This window comes from Euprymna scolopes, chromosome 2 (assembly GCF_053919585.1).
Source record: "Euprymna scolopes isolate OS-2025 chromosome 2, ASM5391958v1, whole genome shotgun sequence".
NCBI classification, from domain to species: Eukaryota; Metazoa; Mollusca; class Cephalopoda; order Sepiida; family Sepiolidae; genus Euprymna; species Euprymna scolopes.
This window is the reverse complement of record NC_136483.1, coordinates 105778446-105798417: the sequence shown is the minus strand read 5'-3', so window position 1 is coordinate 105798417 and position 19972 is coordinate 105778446. Positions and strand designations below refer to the sequence as shown.

Genomic DNA, 19972 nt, shown 5'->3' with positions numbered 1-19972 from the left:
CAATGTGGAATACAATGTTTTTCCGGACCCTAGTTACAGTATTTTCCTCACCTTACAGTTTTATTTACAATGTTATTTGATTATATATATGTGTATTATATACTGTACTGTATTTTGATACTAATTTTTAATGCTGTATCTGGGGTGCTTCTGTAATTATTATTTTTTTTTTTTTACCATTTTCTTTCATTGTATTAAATCCTATGTAAATATAAAATTCAAAGTAAAAACAATCTACACTTACTGCTTTCTCTCGAAGAACCATTTTATTGATTTGTTCGAATGAGAGTTTAGATTTTTCTTCCTGAAAGACAAAAAAAAAAGCATTATCTTTTAAATTAAAAATAGAAACAAAAAGTTCTAAATAATAATAATGTTAGGTTTATATTAATATACTAGCAGGATTACGTTGTCTGAGGTAAAAGTGTATTAAAACTTTTATCTCTTCCTATCAGTCTCTCTATCTCTCTTTACTCTTTCCCCATTTTTCCCCTCCCCTTTCTTCTTCACATAGTTCATTCTCCTCCATGGACATGGAGATAAACTTAAATGCCAACTAGACCCCATTCTCGAGTGTACAAGGGTTTGTCAGAACAACCTGGCATGAGAATACTTTTCACTACAAGTAAACCCTGAGTAAATATTCAAAATCACACAGTATTCGTGGCTCAAATAAGATCTTGATATGACCAACGCACACTGGCTTTTACGAGGAATCGTGCACCTTCTCCAAGTGATGTTACCTAAAGTAACAACACGAAACTGGATACTCCACCAGACTAGATGAATTCTTGCCCTGGAATCCAGTAATAACAAGAGACCACAAGAAAGATATCCTATAACATATTCAAAATGGTCAGATGGGGAGAGAAAAATTATGCTCTCAACTTCTTTACTAACTCAGTGTTTGAAAGATATAGGAGAACGTTAATGGAATATTGGAATATCTATGTATCTCATATAGAGATCAAGCTACAGGAAAAGGTTCTTTGACTCCTGAGAACTTTGACGTGGGTAAAAATGAACCAAAAGAGAAACAAATCAGAGTTACTGGCCAGAAAATAGACCCCTTCCCTCCCTTTTGACCAAATCTGCGTGAGTTTAGGGTAAAACAAAATTAATGATTTTTTAATAAATTTTAGATATTATTCACCTGGGGCAACACTGATCAAGAAAATACTAACTTTGTGGGTGTTTCTTTTGTTGTTTTTGAATTTTAACCAGGTATTATATATATATATATGTATATATATATATACATGCATACAGACAACTGCTGTTTATATCCTATATATATATATATATATATATATATATACATATACTTCTGTCAGTTTTTAATCTATAGGCATGAAACACAATATATAGAATATTCGAACCCATGCAAAACTTTATATTTGGGTTTTAGCCGGGGAAAATCGGTGCAAAAGTGTGAAAATTAAAGAAATGGAATTTGCCAGTTGATGGTCAAACAACAGCATTACAAATATGCATGCATAACGTAACAGCTATTGGTTCATGTTTTAATTTGCCTTGCAGCAAACATGTTTCATAGCTCAGGCATTAACGTTAAAGGAAAAAGTAAATCGTAAGCTAAACGTTTTGGTTTCGATTCTCAGTGGTGGGGCACAAGTCTTTTTTCTTATTTTTTAAATCATTACCGTATATTGGGTTCAATATAATAATAAATATGAAATCTGCATTAATCAAAATATTGTATTTAAGCATATTTTACAATCGGGCAATGCTGGGTGGCCTGCTAGTATATATATTTTAAATTATACAACTTTGAGTGGTCGGGTTTTCATACCCAGGGTTTATTAGGTGATAACAAGTGAGAGGCCTTGGACCTACTTCAAAACGTATACCCTCTAGTTATTAAGTGAAGTTAGATTTCACCTGATGACTAGAAGGTACACGTTTTAAAGTATGCCTCTCAATTGTCGCCACCTAATAAACCCTGAATATAAAAACTCAACTATTCAAAGTTTTATAATTTCCAAATGAATATTACACTATTATTTCATTTACAGCATATATAAATATGTGGAAAGATTAAATATGCGATAAGTAGATTACGAAAAAAAAAAAAATTTCAATCTTGAAGTTAAAGTTATGAAATACAGTTATGTGATGTCAACAACAAGAAATAAAATTGCTAAGTGGAAATCAGAGGATCAATGCAACAAATTAAAAAAAAACTAATAAAATTAGAGCCCAAGTGCTATTAGTGTATATATGCACAAGGAGGTTGCATATTTAGTCGGTTGTACGTTTGCAATGTATGTAAATAGTAGGCGTGCTGTGATTAAGAAATATTTAAACAAGAGAAAAAAAAATTATTCAAGAAATGGGAAATATGTCTGATTCGACCACCAAGAATTGGATTTGTCCACTTAAAAGAATGTCATGGTTCTACAGCTACAAGGTCCCCTGCTTTGATCATGATCCACTCAAAGTTTGCCAAAGTTTTTTTATGTCCATTGATTGGCAGATGATTATCTGAAGTGGTCTTTTCTGGTATGATCCTAGTGATATCTCTATATATTCCAGCAAAAAGATAGTTAGTTGGCCTTTGGGGCATCTTTTATGTCCGTTTCAGATTATATGCCTCTCACAGTCACAGGAATTCTTAAATGATGGATTGGACTTATGTTTTGATTTAGTTTTGCAAAGCATTCTCATTTGTAAGTCTGTTGTTCAGGAGAGAAAAAAAACAAAAAAACAAATACAATTGTACCCCCCCCCCCAAAAAAAAAAAACTTTGTTATTTGTTTCAATTGTTTCAAGAGTTGTAATTTTAATTTATAGGAAGAATACTTCCCTTGAAGCACTGAGCAGTGATAGAGACCACTCAATTGACACTGGATCAAGCAACAACTTTGGACTAGCACCACCTGTGCAGTGAATACTCACAAATGCACATTCACATTAGTACAAATAAAAACGTTATAAAAAAAAATTCAAAACAGCAGGAATTTTCCTTTTGCAAAATGTCTGAGCTAGAATTTTTCCTTTTGCAAAATGTCTGAGTAGATGATTTAAAACTTACATTGAAATGAGTTCATTATTCATGACTGACCTCAGAGCATCTTCAAGATCAACTTTATGAACAATTTCAAAGTTCTATATAAATGGATAATTTGGTAAAAACAAAGAAAAAAAATCATATTTTCTTTTTAATGGAATTAAATTTGCTTGTAATAATTTTTTTAGAGCAGTATAAACATGCTAAATATTTAAAGAACATAAAGAAAGGAGTAACATCACTTACTTCAGTTAAATGACAATAATCTTCAACACCAACCTCATCCAAAAAAGACAAAAGTTCAATTTCAAATAAAGCTAAAAATAAAAAAAAAATCTGTATATTAATAAAATTATAAAGATAACTTCGAATTTTTCTCAGATTGACATAATTTTATTATTTTGATTTAATCAAATATTTATCAAAATTGCAATAGCAAAAAAAAAAGTACTTTTAAAATCCTACTTAAGAAAATAATTTAATTAAAAAATTAAATCAAGGGTATTTACGTCGCGGGGGTACAAAGGCTTGTAGTTCGTTGAAGTATCCACCATTTAAATACTTATAAAACAGGGAGAGGGATGCAACATTTTGTCGATGGGACAGAGGTTGAAGCTTAGATGACAGTTCAGGACTTATCAGGCTGGCAACTCGCTTTTGAACCCTGATCAGGAGTGAGAGACTAGTAGCAGATGCACCAGCCCAGATGTGACAATAATACTCCATACATGGGCGAATGGTGGCCTTGTAGAGGTACAGGATAATTTCAGGCATAAGTTGTTGCCCAATTCAGAGAGCCCACCTTCTTCACAGCAGCCTTAGCAATGCTCTTGATGTATCTGTTCCAACTCATGTTCCCTGTGAACGTTAAGGTAATGTATCTTTAGTCATAGTTATTGGTGGTTGAGAAGGTTTCTTGTAATTATTAAAGGAAACGAGCTTATGCTTGGCAGCACTGAACGTTACCATCCATTTTTGACCCCATTCCACTACAGACTGGAGGTCTTCCTCTAGGGTTTCCGCTGTTGCCTTGGATATGTGTTCATTCGTTTTCCCCTCATGCCTGTTATAGAGTATGTTGTCAGAGAAAAAGAATTACAAGAAAAAATAGAATTTACTGAATTATTGAGTTTTATCATATGTTTTAAGATGAAGAAATTGTACAAGCAATTCATTATGACAGACAAGGAAGATAACCCTTGACTAAAATTAAGAATTCACCATCTTTAAACATGCTATCTAAGAATGTAATTGTACCTATTTACTATGCCTCCCCACGGGACAGAGTTCGACACCAGGGTCGTTTTTTAACGTGGAGAAAAGGTACAAAAATAAAAATTGTCTCAGTCGTGAAGGATTTCTCCTCCACCGAAAGAGAACAAGAAATAGAAGTGCAGCATCTGAAGAACAGATACTACACTTTGATCTTGTCCCGAAGGCCAAGAATTGTAGCTGATTTTGTTTGAAAATACCTTTAACACATCATCTATTGGATCATTTTTTTAAACTTATACTAATTACACCATGGCATGTATGTACGTAATGTTTTCACCTGAAATGCATTCATTTAAAAATATCACTAATGTAAACAAGTACTCTTAATTCTTATTCAACAATTTATCTTTTTCTTTTTCCTTTTTTTTTTTTGAGGAATGGGTCATGTGACCAGAGATCTAAGAATGTACATTTGTAAAAGGAAAGGCTGAGAGATGAAGAGAAAGATATATGACCAGAATGAATTGTAATTTATATGTGTACCCTGTGACCTTTCCAGAAGTTTTTACAGAGATTCTGGTTTTAGTAAAACAGCAAACTTACTGACACCAGATAAGGATTTTTAGTTTGAGTCAAATATCAAAGCAAAGCCATAATAATTGAACACTGGAATCAATTTAAAAAGAAAAACAGAGTCACATTGTTTTTAGCAAACCCTCCATTTTAAAAGTGGGAAGAGGAGTTGGAGTTTGGAGTCAATAATTTTTAAAGGAGTCAAGTTTTTTTTTTAAATTAACTCCAGGATAGGATTGTTGTTTAGCCAATTCTCTAAGAAGGTCAAATGAAATATTATTTATCTCCTGAACATGCTATTAGCGTTTATTATCCTTTTTAATTTGGGAATGATTTAAGCTTTTTCAAGACAATTAAAATTAATTTTTCGGTGATTAAAAACTTAGTCGCTGACAGAAATATTAAAAGAAAAAAAAAGAAAAAGAAAAAATAAAGATAGAAAATGTTTTGCAAAATAAATAAAAAAAAATAATAAATGGTAGGAAAATTTAAACTTACCCGATGTAGTTTCAGGAATTCTAGGTGGACAACCAAGTTTTCCAAAGCCATATTTTGGAGAAATTAAAAATTGAGAGATTTCTCCTTTTTTCATTGTTTTTACGGCAATTTCCCAACCAGGAATTACTTCTCCTGTTGTAGAAAAAAAAAACAAAGCAACATTATATACTGGTATACTAGGTGTGTTTACCTAATAATGTTCATTGCCAAATTGAGAAAATAATTCAAAATATAGTCATGTTCACAGTTCTTTTTTCTTTTTTTTTTAAATCAGACTTTAAAAAATTGTTTTAGTTTACCTTTATTTTTATTATTTTTATTTAAATAAATATTTGATTAATAGTAAAAAAAAAAATTCAATTTGGAAACAAAAAAATGGTCATTTGAATTATTACTATTCTCATCTTCATTGTAATTTTTACTGTATTTTGGTCAATATAATCAATTTTCTTCAAATGCTTCCTTTTGAATTCTGAAACTTATTGTTTTCATTCCGTCAGCGATGACTAAGTAGAAATGTTAATTATTTATATTATTCTTAGTTATTATCGCCTGTAGTAAGGATTGAACCAAAACTTTCCAGAAAGCTGATTGCCAAGATTGCTGGAAAAATGGTTGGATCATTCTACTGCTCCAGTAGATATCTAACTGCCGATGAAATCCTTTATCTGTATAAGAGCCAAATGATGGGCAGGAATTGCTCAGCGCGCCCTACCTTGCCTTGATAGCGTTCAAAACTGGCTTCGAAACCTAGTAGGGGATGCCCTTTCCACTTCTCTACAGCCTCTTTTTCTCAGAAGAGACGTTGCAAACCTGTCTCTGCTCTATCATTATTTTCAAGCGCTCGTCTGGGCTATAATCTATGGTCCTCTCTTGACAAACTTTCAAAAACAAATACTCAACTAGCTACAAGCACTACCAATAATTTCCCCCACTTTCTATCTGTGCCTAAATCTAAATGCAAATTCCACAAACAAAGCTTCTTTCCTAGAACTACCCACCTGTGGAACACTGTTCCATTGGCCTACTTCCAATTACATTATGGTAGCCTTCAAGTCCAATGTAAACAAGTTCTTGCTGAGCTATTCCCTTAAATAATCAAAATTTTACCTAATCCACACCAGTAATGATTACTACACTACCACCTTATATTCATTAACCCATATCTTCGAATGGCGTTCTGGTCTTGATAAGTGGTGACTCCCTTGTAAAAAGAAATGAACATTTCTACCTCGACATCATTGACAAAACGAGAACAATCTACCTTGCCACACTACTAGTCAATCAGAATCCACCTGGCAAAAGTTGGTTATATAAGATCATTTCTTAGAAAGTCTCTTAGCCAATCATCTGAATAGCTAGAGGAAGTTAACAAATGAGAAAACTTTCACCGTATATAGACCCTTCCAATTGTTTAGCAGACATTTTATGCAATTGACAACTTCAGTTTCTCTTCTCATTATTTTCTTCAATGTTTTCACACTAAATGGTTGGGATGACCATGATAATACTATCAAACTAGTTTCTTCTTCATCGTTACTTGGCTTTTATCAGAGTGTAGTTGTAGTCAAGGGGTGACTTCACACTCCCTTAGTTCGACGATGAAGCTTTGCGCCATAGCCAGAACAAACAAAAGGTAAGAATGAAATAAAAACTTACCTTGTTTTAATCGGAATTTGAAGATTTCACCACGAAGTCTTGTAGAATCAAATGGTTCATCATTATATTCAAGGAAACCATGATAGTGAGCTGAAAAGGAGGCAAAAAAGAACAGCAAATGTTGACATAGTTGTTACAAAACTATTTGGCAAAATATCATTAAACATAAAATTTACCTAGCAACTCGGGCTGTGAAGTTGGCAGGCTTGGGAAAGTTAGATACAGAGAAAATATCACCATACATAAATTAATAACACATCTGAAGAAAACCAGATTGGATGCAGTAGAAATATAGATACAGGTGCAACATTGTTCCATGTATGGCACAATCATGTTGACACACCAGTTTTCGCCAGATTACTGAAGTTAAGCAACATTGAGCCTGGCCAGTACCAGATGGGTGACCATTTGGGAAGGTTAGGCGCTGTATGTACTTTCTGGGAAGGTTGGGCGTGGGTTAGCATCCTCACTCTGAAAAAATAACTCTCCGCTACAAAAGCATCTACAAAGTTGTGGATGGCCTATGCCCCTCCAGGGGTTCAAGGCTATGAGGCAACATTGTTCCATTAGATAAAAGAAAGTTTTTGATCTGTTTGTTGTCACATATTAGTAGCAAACAAGCTACAATATTAAAAGCCATTTTAAGCCCCCCCCCTCCAAACAACTATAGGAAGGACTATTTCATCAATTCTATTTTTAGATAAGTGTGCAAGACAGCCCCCTTCAAACGAGCATAGGAGTGACCATTCATTGAATCTATTTTTAGGCAACAGTGTGTGAGAAGGATATTTCATCAGATCTTTCTTGGTTGGACAGAGTTTAAAAAGTTGGGGGAGGGGGGTGGGGTGAAAGACACATCGTTGCATGCAAGAGGGCCTTCACTGATCATTTTTTATTTATTCATTTATTTTTTTTATTAAGCAGAATCAGCTGACCACAGGCTGTTGCAGCGATCAATTGGTGCAGAAGAGACAGAGAAACGTCTGCTAACACAAGAATAAGGAAAAGAAAGGAAATGTCCTTATCTGTTGAAAACAACATCAAGGAATAAATACTATCCATCAGAAATTTGAATCCTGAAGATATTTTTGTCACAACCAAAACTACACAAAGACTGTATCACGCCAACCCTTTTCCCCAGAACGCATACACCTTCTTATCAAACTTTATGCCAGATTACTCGTCATATTATGCAGCGATATTGCATAAGTAAAAACTTTCTTTTGCACATTGTTTTCCGAGATTGAATAAAACTGTTTTTCTTCTGTTCATTTCAATATAATAAGCTAGACCCCCTCCTCCCATTGTATCTCATATCATTTTTTTTTTTATAACTGTTCTGTATATTTCCCTAACCCTAACCCTCCTCCATTGTATCTCATTTTTTTTTTATAACTGTTCTGTATATTTCCCTAACCCTAACCCTCCTCCATTGTATCTCATTTTTTTTTATAACTGTTCTGTATATTTCCCTAACCCTAACCCTCCTCCATTGTATCTCATTTTTTTTTATAACTGTTCTGTATATTTCCCTAACCCTAACCCTCCTCCATTGTATCTCATTTTTTTTTATAACTGTTCTGTATATTTCCCTAACCCTAACCCTCCTCCATTGTATCTCATTTTTTTTTATAACTGTTCTGTATATTTCCCTAACCCTAACCCTCCTCCATTGTATCTCATTTTTTTTTATAACTGTTCTGTATATTTCCCTAACCCTAACCCTCCTCCATTGTATCTCATTTTTTTTTTATAACTGTTCTGTATATTGCCCACAGCAAATAACTTCCTGCTAATAAAATGACCTGCACTAAATGGTGTAGTGTATAATTATAATCCTGCTTTTGGACAAAAACAATTTTTAGTTATTAAATATTTAAATTAATAATTTATGTAGAAAATAGCTGGACGTTTAGCATTGCCCAGTTGTACAATATGCTTAAACATGATATTTTAATTTATGCATATCTATTATTATAGAATCAATTCTCTATTGATTATTATATGTTACGAGGAATAATTTGCCCGATGGACTAATTCGCTAAAAAAAAACTTTTGTAATTAAAAAATAATGATAATGTTGTTCATCAAATTCCGTCTTTGTTTATAATATCACGTCATCTGATATTTGGGCTTGGCAATAAATACCCTGGAAAAGTCACTTCTGATCAATGTTTAGTTTTAAAATATGCAAACGAAGAAATGATTTGCAGTGATTTTAAAGTGTACACCTTCTTTTATGGTAAATTGAACTCATTAATAAGAAAAAATTAAAATAAAATGGTGAGGCACACTCGGAATTGAACAGGGGATCATTCGAATGTGCTACCATCAAGCTATATCTCCAGATGACAATAAATCTGCATTTTTTAAAGAAAAAATGATTTACTGTGATTTTACTATTTTCCTTGGCTGGTGTAATGTAAAATATTCCCCTGTAAAATTATTCTTTTTTATTTATAAGAGAGATAAACTATTGTTAAGATCAGATTTTTTTGATTTTCGATGCTTATCAGATGAATTTCTGTACAAAACATATCTAAGAACACTGCCAGACATATAAATTACCTTTGTGTGAAATTTGCAAAAGATAGGTTCAGCTGAGAAAGAAACTCTCACACACAAAGTGACTTTTCTATAATAGTAGAGATATTCATAATTTATGTAAAAATACAAAATTAATATTTTTAGACAATGTTAAAAAAACATTCATTTGACAAATCCAGTACAATCATGTTATTTAATTTATTCAAAAATACAAAATCTCTCATTAAAAATTCATATTTTCAGAAAAATACACATTTAAAAAAAATATGTTTAGAAAAAATTAATTTGAGAATTTGTAAAAATGTAAGCATTCATTTTATTTATTTAAAAATACAAGTTTTCTAATTAAAAAATATTTATACTTTTGGACAAATACATTTTTTTTTTTTCAACTGTTCTTTTTTTGTTGTCCAGGCTCCTGGACAATGCTGGGTAATCATGTTATTTTGAGTATAAAAGAGGGAAGAGTTAAATCAGATAAAAACTTACTTCGGACAATGGCCTGTTCTGGCACAGTTGGGCCTTCTCCTGGTCTCCGTAATTTTTTCAACACGCCACCATCACCGGAAATATCTGTCATTTTTTCAGCTATTTTATCGAATGATGTAGAAAGCAAATCATCTGTTTCCTCTTCAGCTGGGATAAAGTTCTCATACATATCTTTAAAGGCTTCTGATGAAAAGGACTCATCATTGGTATCAATACCTATCAAAGATAATTACAAAACATACCTAATATATCAAGTTATCTTGTCAGATTTTTCATGCTAACCCTAAATAACAATACATTTCATAAATTCATACTTAATTCTGACCTAATCTGATTTTAGCCTTATAGAATATTCTTAACACTAATAAAGTGTAATTTGCTTTAAGTTTTTTATATAGCAATACACACAGACGATAAAACGCTTTGGATAATCACAGATTTCAAGGGGGTTCTGCTAAAATAGTCATATTTTAAAAATCAAAGCACTTTAAGGTTTCAAAATACCATCGTTTTGCTAAAAAATTAATGTACTTTCAAACGAATTAATTAATAATAATGTGCATTAAATATTTTTAAAATTTTAAGCAAATAAAGTGATAAAAATGTTAACCTCATAAAACAGTATTTTCGGTAAGATTTTGTAATGCCCCCCCCCCCTGATTTGTAAACATTCGTACCGCATTTGTGTTAAGAATTTTTTCATGAAATTTGGAAACTAAGTAGAAGAGATGTCATTTTTAATAGTTTCAGGTGTCCGAAATTGATTTGACCACTCGTTTTTTTTGTATTAAAAAAAAGATTTCAACATGGGTATGGAAAATTTTGAAAAAACTTTTCTTCAGACATCCACTGTTAAATAAAACAATCTTTTTATAATGTTTATCCATTAAAAAATAATTATACATTGCTTTTTCTTATAGCAATTTAAAAACATGATATCCGAAAAAATCGTTTGGAATTTAAATCTAGACTGATGCAGTATTAGTAGTAGCATCAACAGCAGCAGCAATAGCATGGCGTAAAGACGCATATTTTTGTTGTGGACTTTTATTTTCAGATCGAATTTCTTTTAAATTGAAAATCTGGTAATAAAAATATTTCTTACATGTTTAGTTAGAGCTATTTTTTTATCAACCATATAAATATTTTTTAAAAATTGGATAGCAGTCAAATTTTTTAAATATCTAAACAACTGAAGATGTAAAATATGATTGTTTTGGTTTACATGTACGAGTGGTACAACACTTCTATTTTTTGTCTTTTTAAAAATGTTTTCAGTGGATTTATTATCGAATGGAAACTAATCTACCCGATTATAAAACAAAAAAAAAAACCCAAAAAACTGCAAAATCGATATTTAAATATTTGTAGGAGGTGCTAAGTCAATAAATAAAAACGGTAGAAAAAGACATAAAATTTTCAGAAAATGTTCCTTTTTTTGCCCTGTTTCTTTCAAATGTTCCCTTTGTTTACGTAACATTTCGCTGACTTCTTTCTTTAGTGGAGAAATGCTTCACAGTAAAATTACTACAAGTTTATTTCTCATACCATTAGAACAATCATCATATATTATCATTATAATATTAAAAACAAGACTACATCAAAGGGAGGTCACTCATTCTTATACAGGGTTGCTAGATTGTCCTTTTTAAAGCCAAATTTCACAAATGTGGCCTTTTTTTTTAAGTAGTTTTAAGTAGTTTGGCCTTCAAAAATTTGTATTTGACCTTGTTCAAAGCATAATGTACAGACCAAAGAAGAAACATGCAGAATATTACATGGATTGAAAAAGGTTGGTTTGAAATTTGGGTTTTCTGAAAAAGAGGAAAACTTGCAATTTGATTAAAAAATCTGGTGAGAAAAGAAAAGAACTACTTTTCTCATTGTGTGAATATGAAATTCTGTTAAACAGATGATGCAACAATTTGATACAGTGGGAGAGGAGACCCTCCCCTTCCTGAAGTAATAATGAGAGAGAAACAGATTATGTAATAATTTGATAAAGTGAACCTCTCTCTTCTGTAGTAACAGAGAGAGAAAGAGAGAGGGAGGAGAACCTCTTCCTTCTGAAATAACAGAGAGAGGGGAGAGAACCAATTCCTCCAGTGCTAAATTTCTGAATCCTCGACACAATATAATCAGTTGCATTTTGTAGCCAAGAGACTCTTTTTTACTCGTCACCCAACTCTACATCATTGAGACAGAACTTATAGATTGAAAACACCAAACTAAAATTGCCTTGATAACAGATCCAGTCCAAAAACTTTTTAAATAAAAAATGCATTTAGAAAGGTTTTTTGGGGTTTTTTTTTACATAAATGCAACATTGTAACTATTACTCAGAATAATTATTTTTATACAAAAGAGAACACCTGTCGAATTATTATAATTTATTTCTCGTGCTTGAAGGTGATCTCAGCTCCTCGGTAGTAAAGCTCTGATGACCAACGTTGAACGATTGCACTCTTGATCTTTGACAACGTGGAATGAGTGGTAATTTGATAGAATGAAACCCTTCAACATCTGCGATTTTATAAGAGCAGTAACCTTTTGGTGAGCACCACCTGGAACCAAGGAACAGCCAAAGCTGGAGGCATCATGAGGATTGGTTGGTTGGTTGTTTTTGTTTTACGACATATCAACCCTTTCCGGGTTATTTAATGCCGAATCCAAAGATTTTGAAGAAAATTTTTTTAATAGAATATATTTGTTGTTTTCAAGTCGGTTTCTATTTAATCCATAGTTGGAACCCTAACAGGTACTACCACTCCGGGTCAGAGTGGACCTGGGAGCAATGGTAATTAAAGGGTGGCTCCACACTCCCCAAAGCCCGCAAGCTGGGGCCTCACCACTGGATATGGTTTAAGGTCATATCCAGGACCGCATCATGAGGAGGAGTAAGGGGTACATTATGACAATCTTAGATAAGGTTCTGAATGTTCAAGCAAGATCATATGTTAAGTGAGAGAAGGATATTTCAGAAAGTTAATTGGCCACCATTCAATTTCTTAAGGAATTTATGGTGCAATTAACACACACAAGCAAATTGATGATTGTTTGCAGGAATGAATAAATGAAGCATGTGACTATTCAACATTGCTCATATTCATCCAAAACCAGCTTCCAATTATTAAATCAAGATGGTGGCCAAGACTAGGTCAGATAATACTGAGAAAGAATATTCAACAATGCATTCTAATTGGGTGCTGTGACCAGGATAAACAACCACAACAACATAATAGTGTACTTACAACCATCGTCATCCTTATGTAATTCAAACGTGATTTCTGAATCCTTTCGTAGTTTTTCAATATCAATGCCATTTTTCAAACGCAAGCAGGCCTGTTCATTCTATATGAAAAAAAGAAAAAAGAATTAAAAAATAATATAATAGATAACAAAATTTCAAACAATTCAGATGACAGTTCTCTTGGAAAACAAGTTATATTTCTTTATATTAATATTGATTCATATTTCTTGGAAAACAAGCCATATTCATTTCAGAGATCTTCATTTTTAACCGTTCTTTTTTAATCTTTGGAAAAAAAAATTTAGAACATTACACAGATCGAATTCTCTTATATATTTCATTTGATAATTACAAAAATTCCCCTTCTCAGATCATTTTTTTAAAAATTAGTGTAATTCCATCTTAAAACATTTTGATTATTCATACTATTCTCTCCTTACCATGGTGAAAATATTAGTCAGAATCATCTAAATACTTATTAAAATAATTATGAACATCCTGCTAACAATGTTTGATGATATAGCTCTGATCTAGTAACTCGTTATAAACTATATTAATCTACTAGCTATACCTATTTAAAAAATAATCATTTATTGAAACAAAAAATAGCAAAGTTTAAAAAAATATGAAAATCCAAAATATTTATGTGATTTAAAAAAACATTCAATCAATTTTCTTGCAAAACTGATTCATTTTAATAAAATATTACTTCTGTTAGATGGAACTTTCCATCTAGAAAATAATGCTTAAATATTTAAGAAAAATTGAATATTTCTAGGAGGAAATAATTTTGTACCTTAGTTGTCTGCCAGGAGGATTTGAGGTAGAGTTATCGCCCTTGTATTCATCCTGCTAAAATTTGGGAGAGAACAACATTCAATGGATGTGTAACTCAGCAACTACAATTAATTATGTCCTCAATGCAAAATAATTATTTTTCAGTTATACGAATTTATTTTTTTATATCAGTGTCTTATTTTCCAAAAATGTAAATATTTTCTAACAAAATTTTTTTATAAAAAGACAAAAGCATGAAAGTAACAGGTTGAACAAAAATTAAAGTAAAAAGATTTCTAGGCATGCAAAGTACAACTAGTAAGATTTCTTACAACAACAAAAAAAAAAGAATGATGTTCATCATGGGAAATCTGGAATAAAAATTCAGATTTCAAGTTTTTGAAAAGCAAACTATAATTTTTTCAGAACAAAAAATATGATACAAGACTCTGAGTCACTATCAAGGGCAAAATAAAACACAAGGTAATTTTTTTGTGGGGTTATCTAGCTCTCCCACAAAAGTGTACTCTGAATGAAACAAAAATAAAAATTGTCAGAGACAAGAAGAATCTCACTTCCTCTGTCAGAGCAGATACTACACTTTGAATTATTTAGTCATAGAAATGTGTGGTTAAAAATGAATGTCATTGATTATCCTTAGTCTAAAACGATAAAAATATATCTATCCTACTCTTAACTAGAATCATCTCAGTCACCACAATTACACTAGGAGTCGCCTACTTGAGATATCAAATTGATTAGAAATTTTATTGTTCATAAGTAGACATATACACAAAAGTTTAATTGAAATAAAATGAAAAGTGGGGAAAATAAAAACCAAAAAATTTGCTTAGTAAGATCCTCCCAACCCTTTCTAAATAATAGACGGCCCAGTGTTTTTCGGTTTGTTCAGACCCAAAAACGTACAGGTCAATCTCTAAATGGAAACAGGATCTAAGTGGGAGACAAAAATAAAACGGAAGATGGAGTTTGGAAAGTGGATGGTGTCTTTCGAAAATAAATGCAATTTGGAAAAGGGCAAAATAATGAAAGTGATTAGTGAGCATCTTGGAAGATTTTTATTACTGGAGGAGGAGGAGATGAGGTTAAGTTATTCACTTGACTAGCTTAGAGGCTAAACTTTCTCGAAGCATTGGGGTCCAACAAGACCAGGAGCTGCATGTGCCATGCTCAGGCAGGGAACATACCTCCTTTTTGTACATACATAGTTGCTACTTGTAACTACCTTCTTACAAAAACCTTCATCAACACCACTATCTAAGTTATGGCCAGGATTGCGAAAAAAACTGTTTTGTCTCTCACTGTTCCATGCTGGCTTCATGTTGTCCATTAGAATATGCTTAGCAGCAGAGGATGCTCAAAATTGATACGAGCTATCACCTCATTGACCTACTCCCAGAACCACTGGAGTTTGCGATATTAAAAGAAAGCATGATCAGGCATTTATTCTTCAAGTGATGCAGTGCAGACATTCAGGCAAGTTCTCCATTTCAGGACTGTGTTGTACAGCATTGAGGAGTAATGTATTCTGGGCCAATCACCAGGTCAGAGAGAACTCGAGTTGTTAAGATAATTTGTATCTACTGCTCAACTCAATTCAGACCAACTCTCCTCCTCCAATCACCTAAACTGCTTGAATCGTCAGCTACTCCCCTCACTAACTCTGTAGAGTTCCTTTCTAGTAGACCAAAAAAGATCACTGGACTGAGGAAACTTATTCAACAGAGTTTGGCACTCTCTAAAGAATTGCAATTCACTCTTTGGTCTATGATCAAATGATTAAGAAGGAGATTGGGAAAGACGGTATTGATCATGGGATTCCATGCATATTTTTCTGTCAATGTTCCACTCAGGAAAATCAGTCTCTCAATATTTTGAAAACATGTCAAGTCGTGCATTCCCAAGTCTCCCTCGCATGGATGCTGACTAAAACACTTTAATTCTAGCATGAAGACAAAGATAAGACTTTGAGCCTAAAACTTTTCTTAATATTTTTTTTTATTGATGGATCACCACTTATCAGCTTCCAGGACTTGATTATCCATGAGGAGGACTCAACATGAATTTGTTTTTCACTAGACATCAAGGCAACAACATTGTAATCAACTGAAAAATAGCCTCACAGTATCTTGTTCGATAGACGAAATGTTCTAGAAAAGAAACTACTTGGTTATTGACACAGACAAAAAGTTCTTTGTTAATTTCGTAGCTAGACAAGTTCTCACTGCAAATGTTTTAGAGGATGGACAGAGACTGGTGCTCACTCAAGCACTTACCATTGACATAAGTATAAGAGAGGCTGTCAACATTTGTTCTGTGTGAATGAGGCTGCAGACGAGATTATTCCCCACCAGATTGTGAAATATTCTGTCAAGGCAAGAGGGAGAGAGTGTTCCAAGTGGCACCTCTCCAGATATAATACTCCATTTTAAGATGTACCTGGCTCTTACAAAGCTAGAGGAGTATGTTACGGGCGAGGTACTTTCTGGAATGATTAAACTATTTTTCCACAACTTTAGCAACAGATTTGATATAAACCTTCCATTTTGGAGTAAAAGTCAGTCTTAAGAGCTTATATAATAATCATTATATAATAATCAATAATCAGTTGAATTGGCTGTTTACCAAAGCGGAAGTGCATAATAGAGTCCTTCACCATCAATTCTGCAAGAGCTTCTCCAACCCTTTCCATATTAGCAGTGGAGTCAAGCAAGGGTGTGTTCTTGCTCCAACACTTCTTGGGATCTTTTTCATCCTCCTTCTAAAGCACGCCTTTGGCTCTGCAACCAAGGGAATCAATCTACATACCAACTTTGCCTGTCTCAGACCCAGAAAAAAGGTGCGTGAAGTTTGCATTAGAGACATGCTGTTTGTTGACAACACAGTTGTGACTTACATTCAGCAGGAACTGCAGGCATTGTTGGACTGCTTCGCAAAGATTTGCAAAGATTCTGGGCTTACCATCAGCCTAAGTCAAAAGTGTTGGTACAGCCTGCTGTCATTATTGATGACTATGGACTCAATGTCACTCACCAGTTAGTTCACATATCTTGGCTCCCACTACAACTGATAACCTCTCCCTTGACACTGAAATTGACAAGGAGGTTGGGAAAGTGGCTGAAATACTTGCTCACCTCATATCTACAGTATGGAAAAATCCTAAGCTTATGGTGAAGACTAAGATGGCAGTATACAATGCCTATACCATCAGCACACTCTTGTACAGCAACGAATCATGGACCACCAAAGTTACTTTTCTATCAAACTGGATAATTTTTAGTGCTTTTATTTAATGTAAAATGTTTATTTGGCTTGAAAAACACACAGTGTTTACCAATATATTTGAAAAATACAAATGGCGGCAGATTCTGTGTTGAACACGTTGTGTTTGGAAAAATGAGCTAAAACTAAAAAGCTATACAAAATACTGTTAGGAACTCACTCAACAAATGTTACCATGACATAGGCTGACATATATTCCGTGGGGTTTTAAAAGTATTTTGCATAGTTTTTTAGTTTTAAATCATTTTTCAAAACTTAACGTGTTCAACATAAACTCCGCCGCCATTTGTATTTTTTTAACTATATCGGTAAACACTGTGTGTTTTTTGTGCCGAATAAACATTTTACATTAAATAAAAACACGAGTTTGTTTTACTATACACATAGATTCGAAAATGTCAAAAAACAAATATTATTAAAGGCAAGATAAGTTACTTTTCTACCTAACTGCATAAGTTTTTAGTGTTTTTATTTAATTTAAAATGTTTAATCGGTTCGAAAAACATGTAGTGTTTATCTGAAAAAGACAAATGGCGGCTAGCTCGCTGTTGGATACGTTAAAGTTTGTGAAAATGAATTCAAACTAAAGAACTATGCAAAATACTGTTAGAAACTCAAACTCACTCAATAGATGTTACCGTGACAATGGGCTGACATATATTCGGTGGGTTTCTAACAGTATTTTGATATTTTTTAGTTTGGACTCATTTTCACAAACTTAATGTGTTCAACAGCGAGCTAGTCGCCATTTGTCTTTTTCAAAAATATCGATAAACACTGCATGTTTTTCGAACTGATTAAACTTTTTACTTTAAATAAAAACACTAAAAAGATACACACTTAGGTAGAAAAGTAACTTATCTTGCCTTTGATAACATTTATTTGTTATATATTTGTTTTTTGACAACTTTTTCGAATCTATGTGTATAGCAAAACAAACCCAAAAAATACTACAAAAAAATATCCAGTTTGGTAGAAAAGTAACTTATCTTGCCTTTGATAATATTTATTAGTTATATATTTGTTTTTTGTTTTTTTTGACAACTTTTTCGAACCCATCGTAAACAGCATTTCTACACTCTTGCTCATTATAGTTTTTAAAAATCATGGTTTAAATTGTCGATTCGAAAATAATTTGCATAGAATTGAAATTTATCAACCAAAGTCGAGTATAAATGATGCGCTTGTGTTTTTAAGCCAAAGATAGATAGTATTTTTCATCCGCGTCAGCGCGCCACAACTCTTGTCAACGAACCCAATGTACGACTCGCGTGTTTTAAATAGCAAAAAAAAAAAAAAAAAAAAACTGAATAAAGCAGTTTCATTTATTTATTTTCATTATTTTTTGCTAATATAAAAATTACTATTTTAAATAGTTTATTAAGAAATAAATTAAAATAAGCGAGACTTACAGTGTTTAAAAAGTCCTCCATCTTTGATAACAGGTTGTCTCCGATGGGAATTTTCATAAAAAGTCTCAAATTTAACAATACGGTGAAACCTGAAAATAGTCCCGTCTCCATTGAAGGCCGGCGAAAATGTTAGTAATAGTTATATGCAAAATCACTAGCCGATGCTGATGCTCAAAATGTATAAATATTTTGACCCCCTCCCTTTACTTTAAAAATTCACTAAAAATCAGGAAATTAACTAATTTTAATGAAGGATTCATATTTATCAAATAACTAGCCTGGGTACCTGGCGTTGCCCGGGTGTTTGAAGGTGTATTGGCCAAAAAAAAAAAAAAAAAAAATGTAGTAATAGGCAGGCTCGAACCCGTACTGCGAAGGAGGAAAAGAACATGAAAAAACCCAAAAAATGATGTTTTTGTTGTTGCGCCCATCGCAAAACTGGAAGTGACAAAGGTTTAAATTAAGGCTAGTCAATCGAAAAGAGGGGATAACCTTCGAAAATATTGGCGAAAAAAGTGACACCTCCCTGGAGAAAAGTGCCCACGTGAGGGTGAAGGAATTAATGTTTTTAGCCAATTTTTCGATATTTGTTGTCCAAAGGGTCGAGTTTCAAAACAATACCAATCTCATGAAAATCCGTCGCCTCTGTCAAAAGTTTTAGGCATACATACATACATACATACATACATACATACATGCATTTAAACGGACAGGTGAGGTTTATATTATAGAAAACTTACCTGGGTGCTCAGCGTTGCTCAGGTGTTTGTAAGTGTGTGTTGAGCAAAGAAAAAAAAAAGGTGGTAGTAGACAGGCAGGCTCGAACCCTTACCGTGAAGGAGGAAAAGAAAGTAAAAAAAAAAAAGAAAATGTGACGCTTTAACTGTTGCACCCATCACCAAAGTGACATAGGTTTAAATTGAGGCTAGACAATCGAAAAGAGGCGATGACTTTCGAAAATATTGGTGAACAAAGCGACTCCTCCATGTAGAAAAGTGTACTGAAATGGGGGACAAACAAAATGGAGTTTCATTCTATATTAATAAACAACTTTATTTGTTATCTTCATTAGTAGCTTTGATAGATGAGAGAAACGTATTAGTAAGAGAGTTCATTGAAAGAGAGAGAAAAGTGTCCAATGTGTTGGATTTAATATCATGCCGGCTGGTTGAAGGCGACAATAGTTCAGTGTTCATGCACACATATGTTTACAGCTAGTAG

At 32.9% G+C, this 19972-nt stretch overlaps 1 protein-coding gene across 1 annotated transcript in view; it reads right to left on the bottom strand.

The window, feature by feature from the left end:
• LOC145294001 (inactive peptidyl-prolyl cis-trans isomerase FKBP6-like) overlaps window positions 1–18905 on the bottom strand; it is a 43199-nt gene extending 24294 nt beyond the window's left edge. The window contains exons 1-7 of the mRNA XM_080140929.1: window positions 18752–18905; window positions 13261–13360; window positions 10010–10225; window positions 6974–7063; window positions 5315–5446; window positions 3275–3345; window positions 245–304 (exon numbers count right to left, since the gene is read on the bottom strand). Coding sequence (XP_079997055.1) covers window positions 245–304; window positions 3275–3345; window positions 5315–5446; window positions 6974–7063; window positions 10010–10225; window positions 13261–13360; window positions 18752–18862 — 780 coding nt within the window. The 5' untranslated portion in view covers window positions 18863–18905. The remainder of the gene's footprint in view (window positions 1–244; window positions 305–3274; window positions 3346–5314; window positions 5447–6973; window positions 7064–10009; window positions 10226–13260; window positions 13361–18751) is intronic.
• Window positions 18906–19972: the final 1067 nt, after the last annotated feature.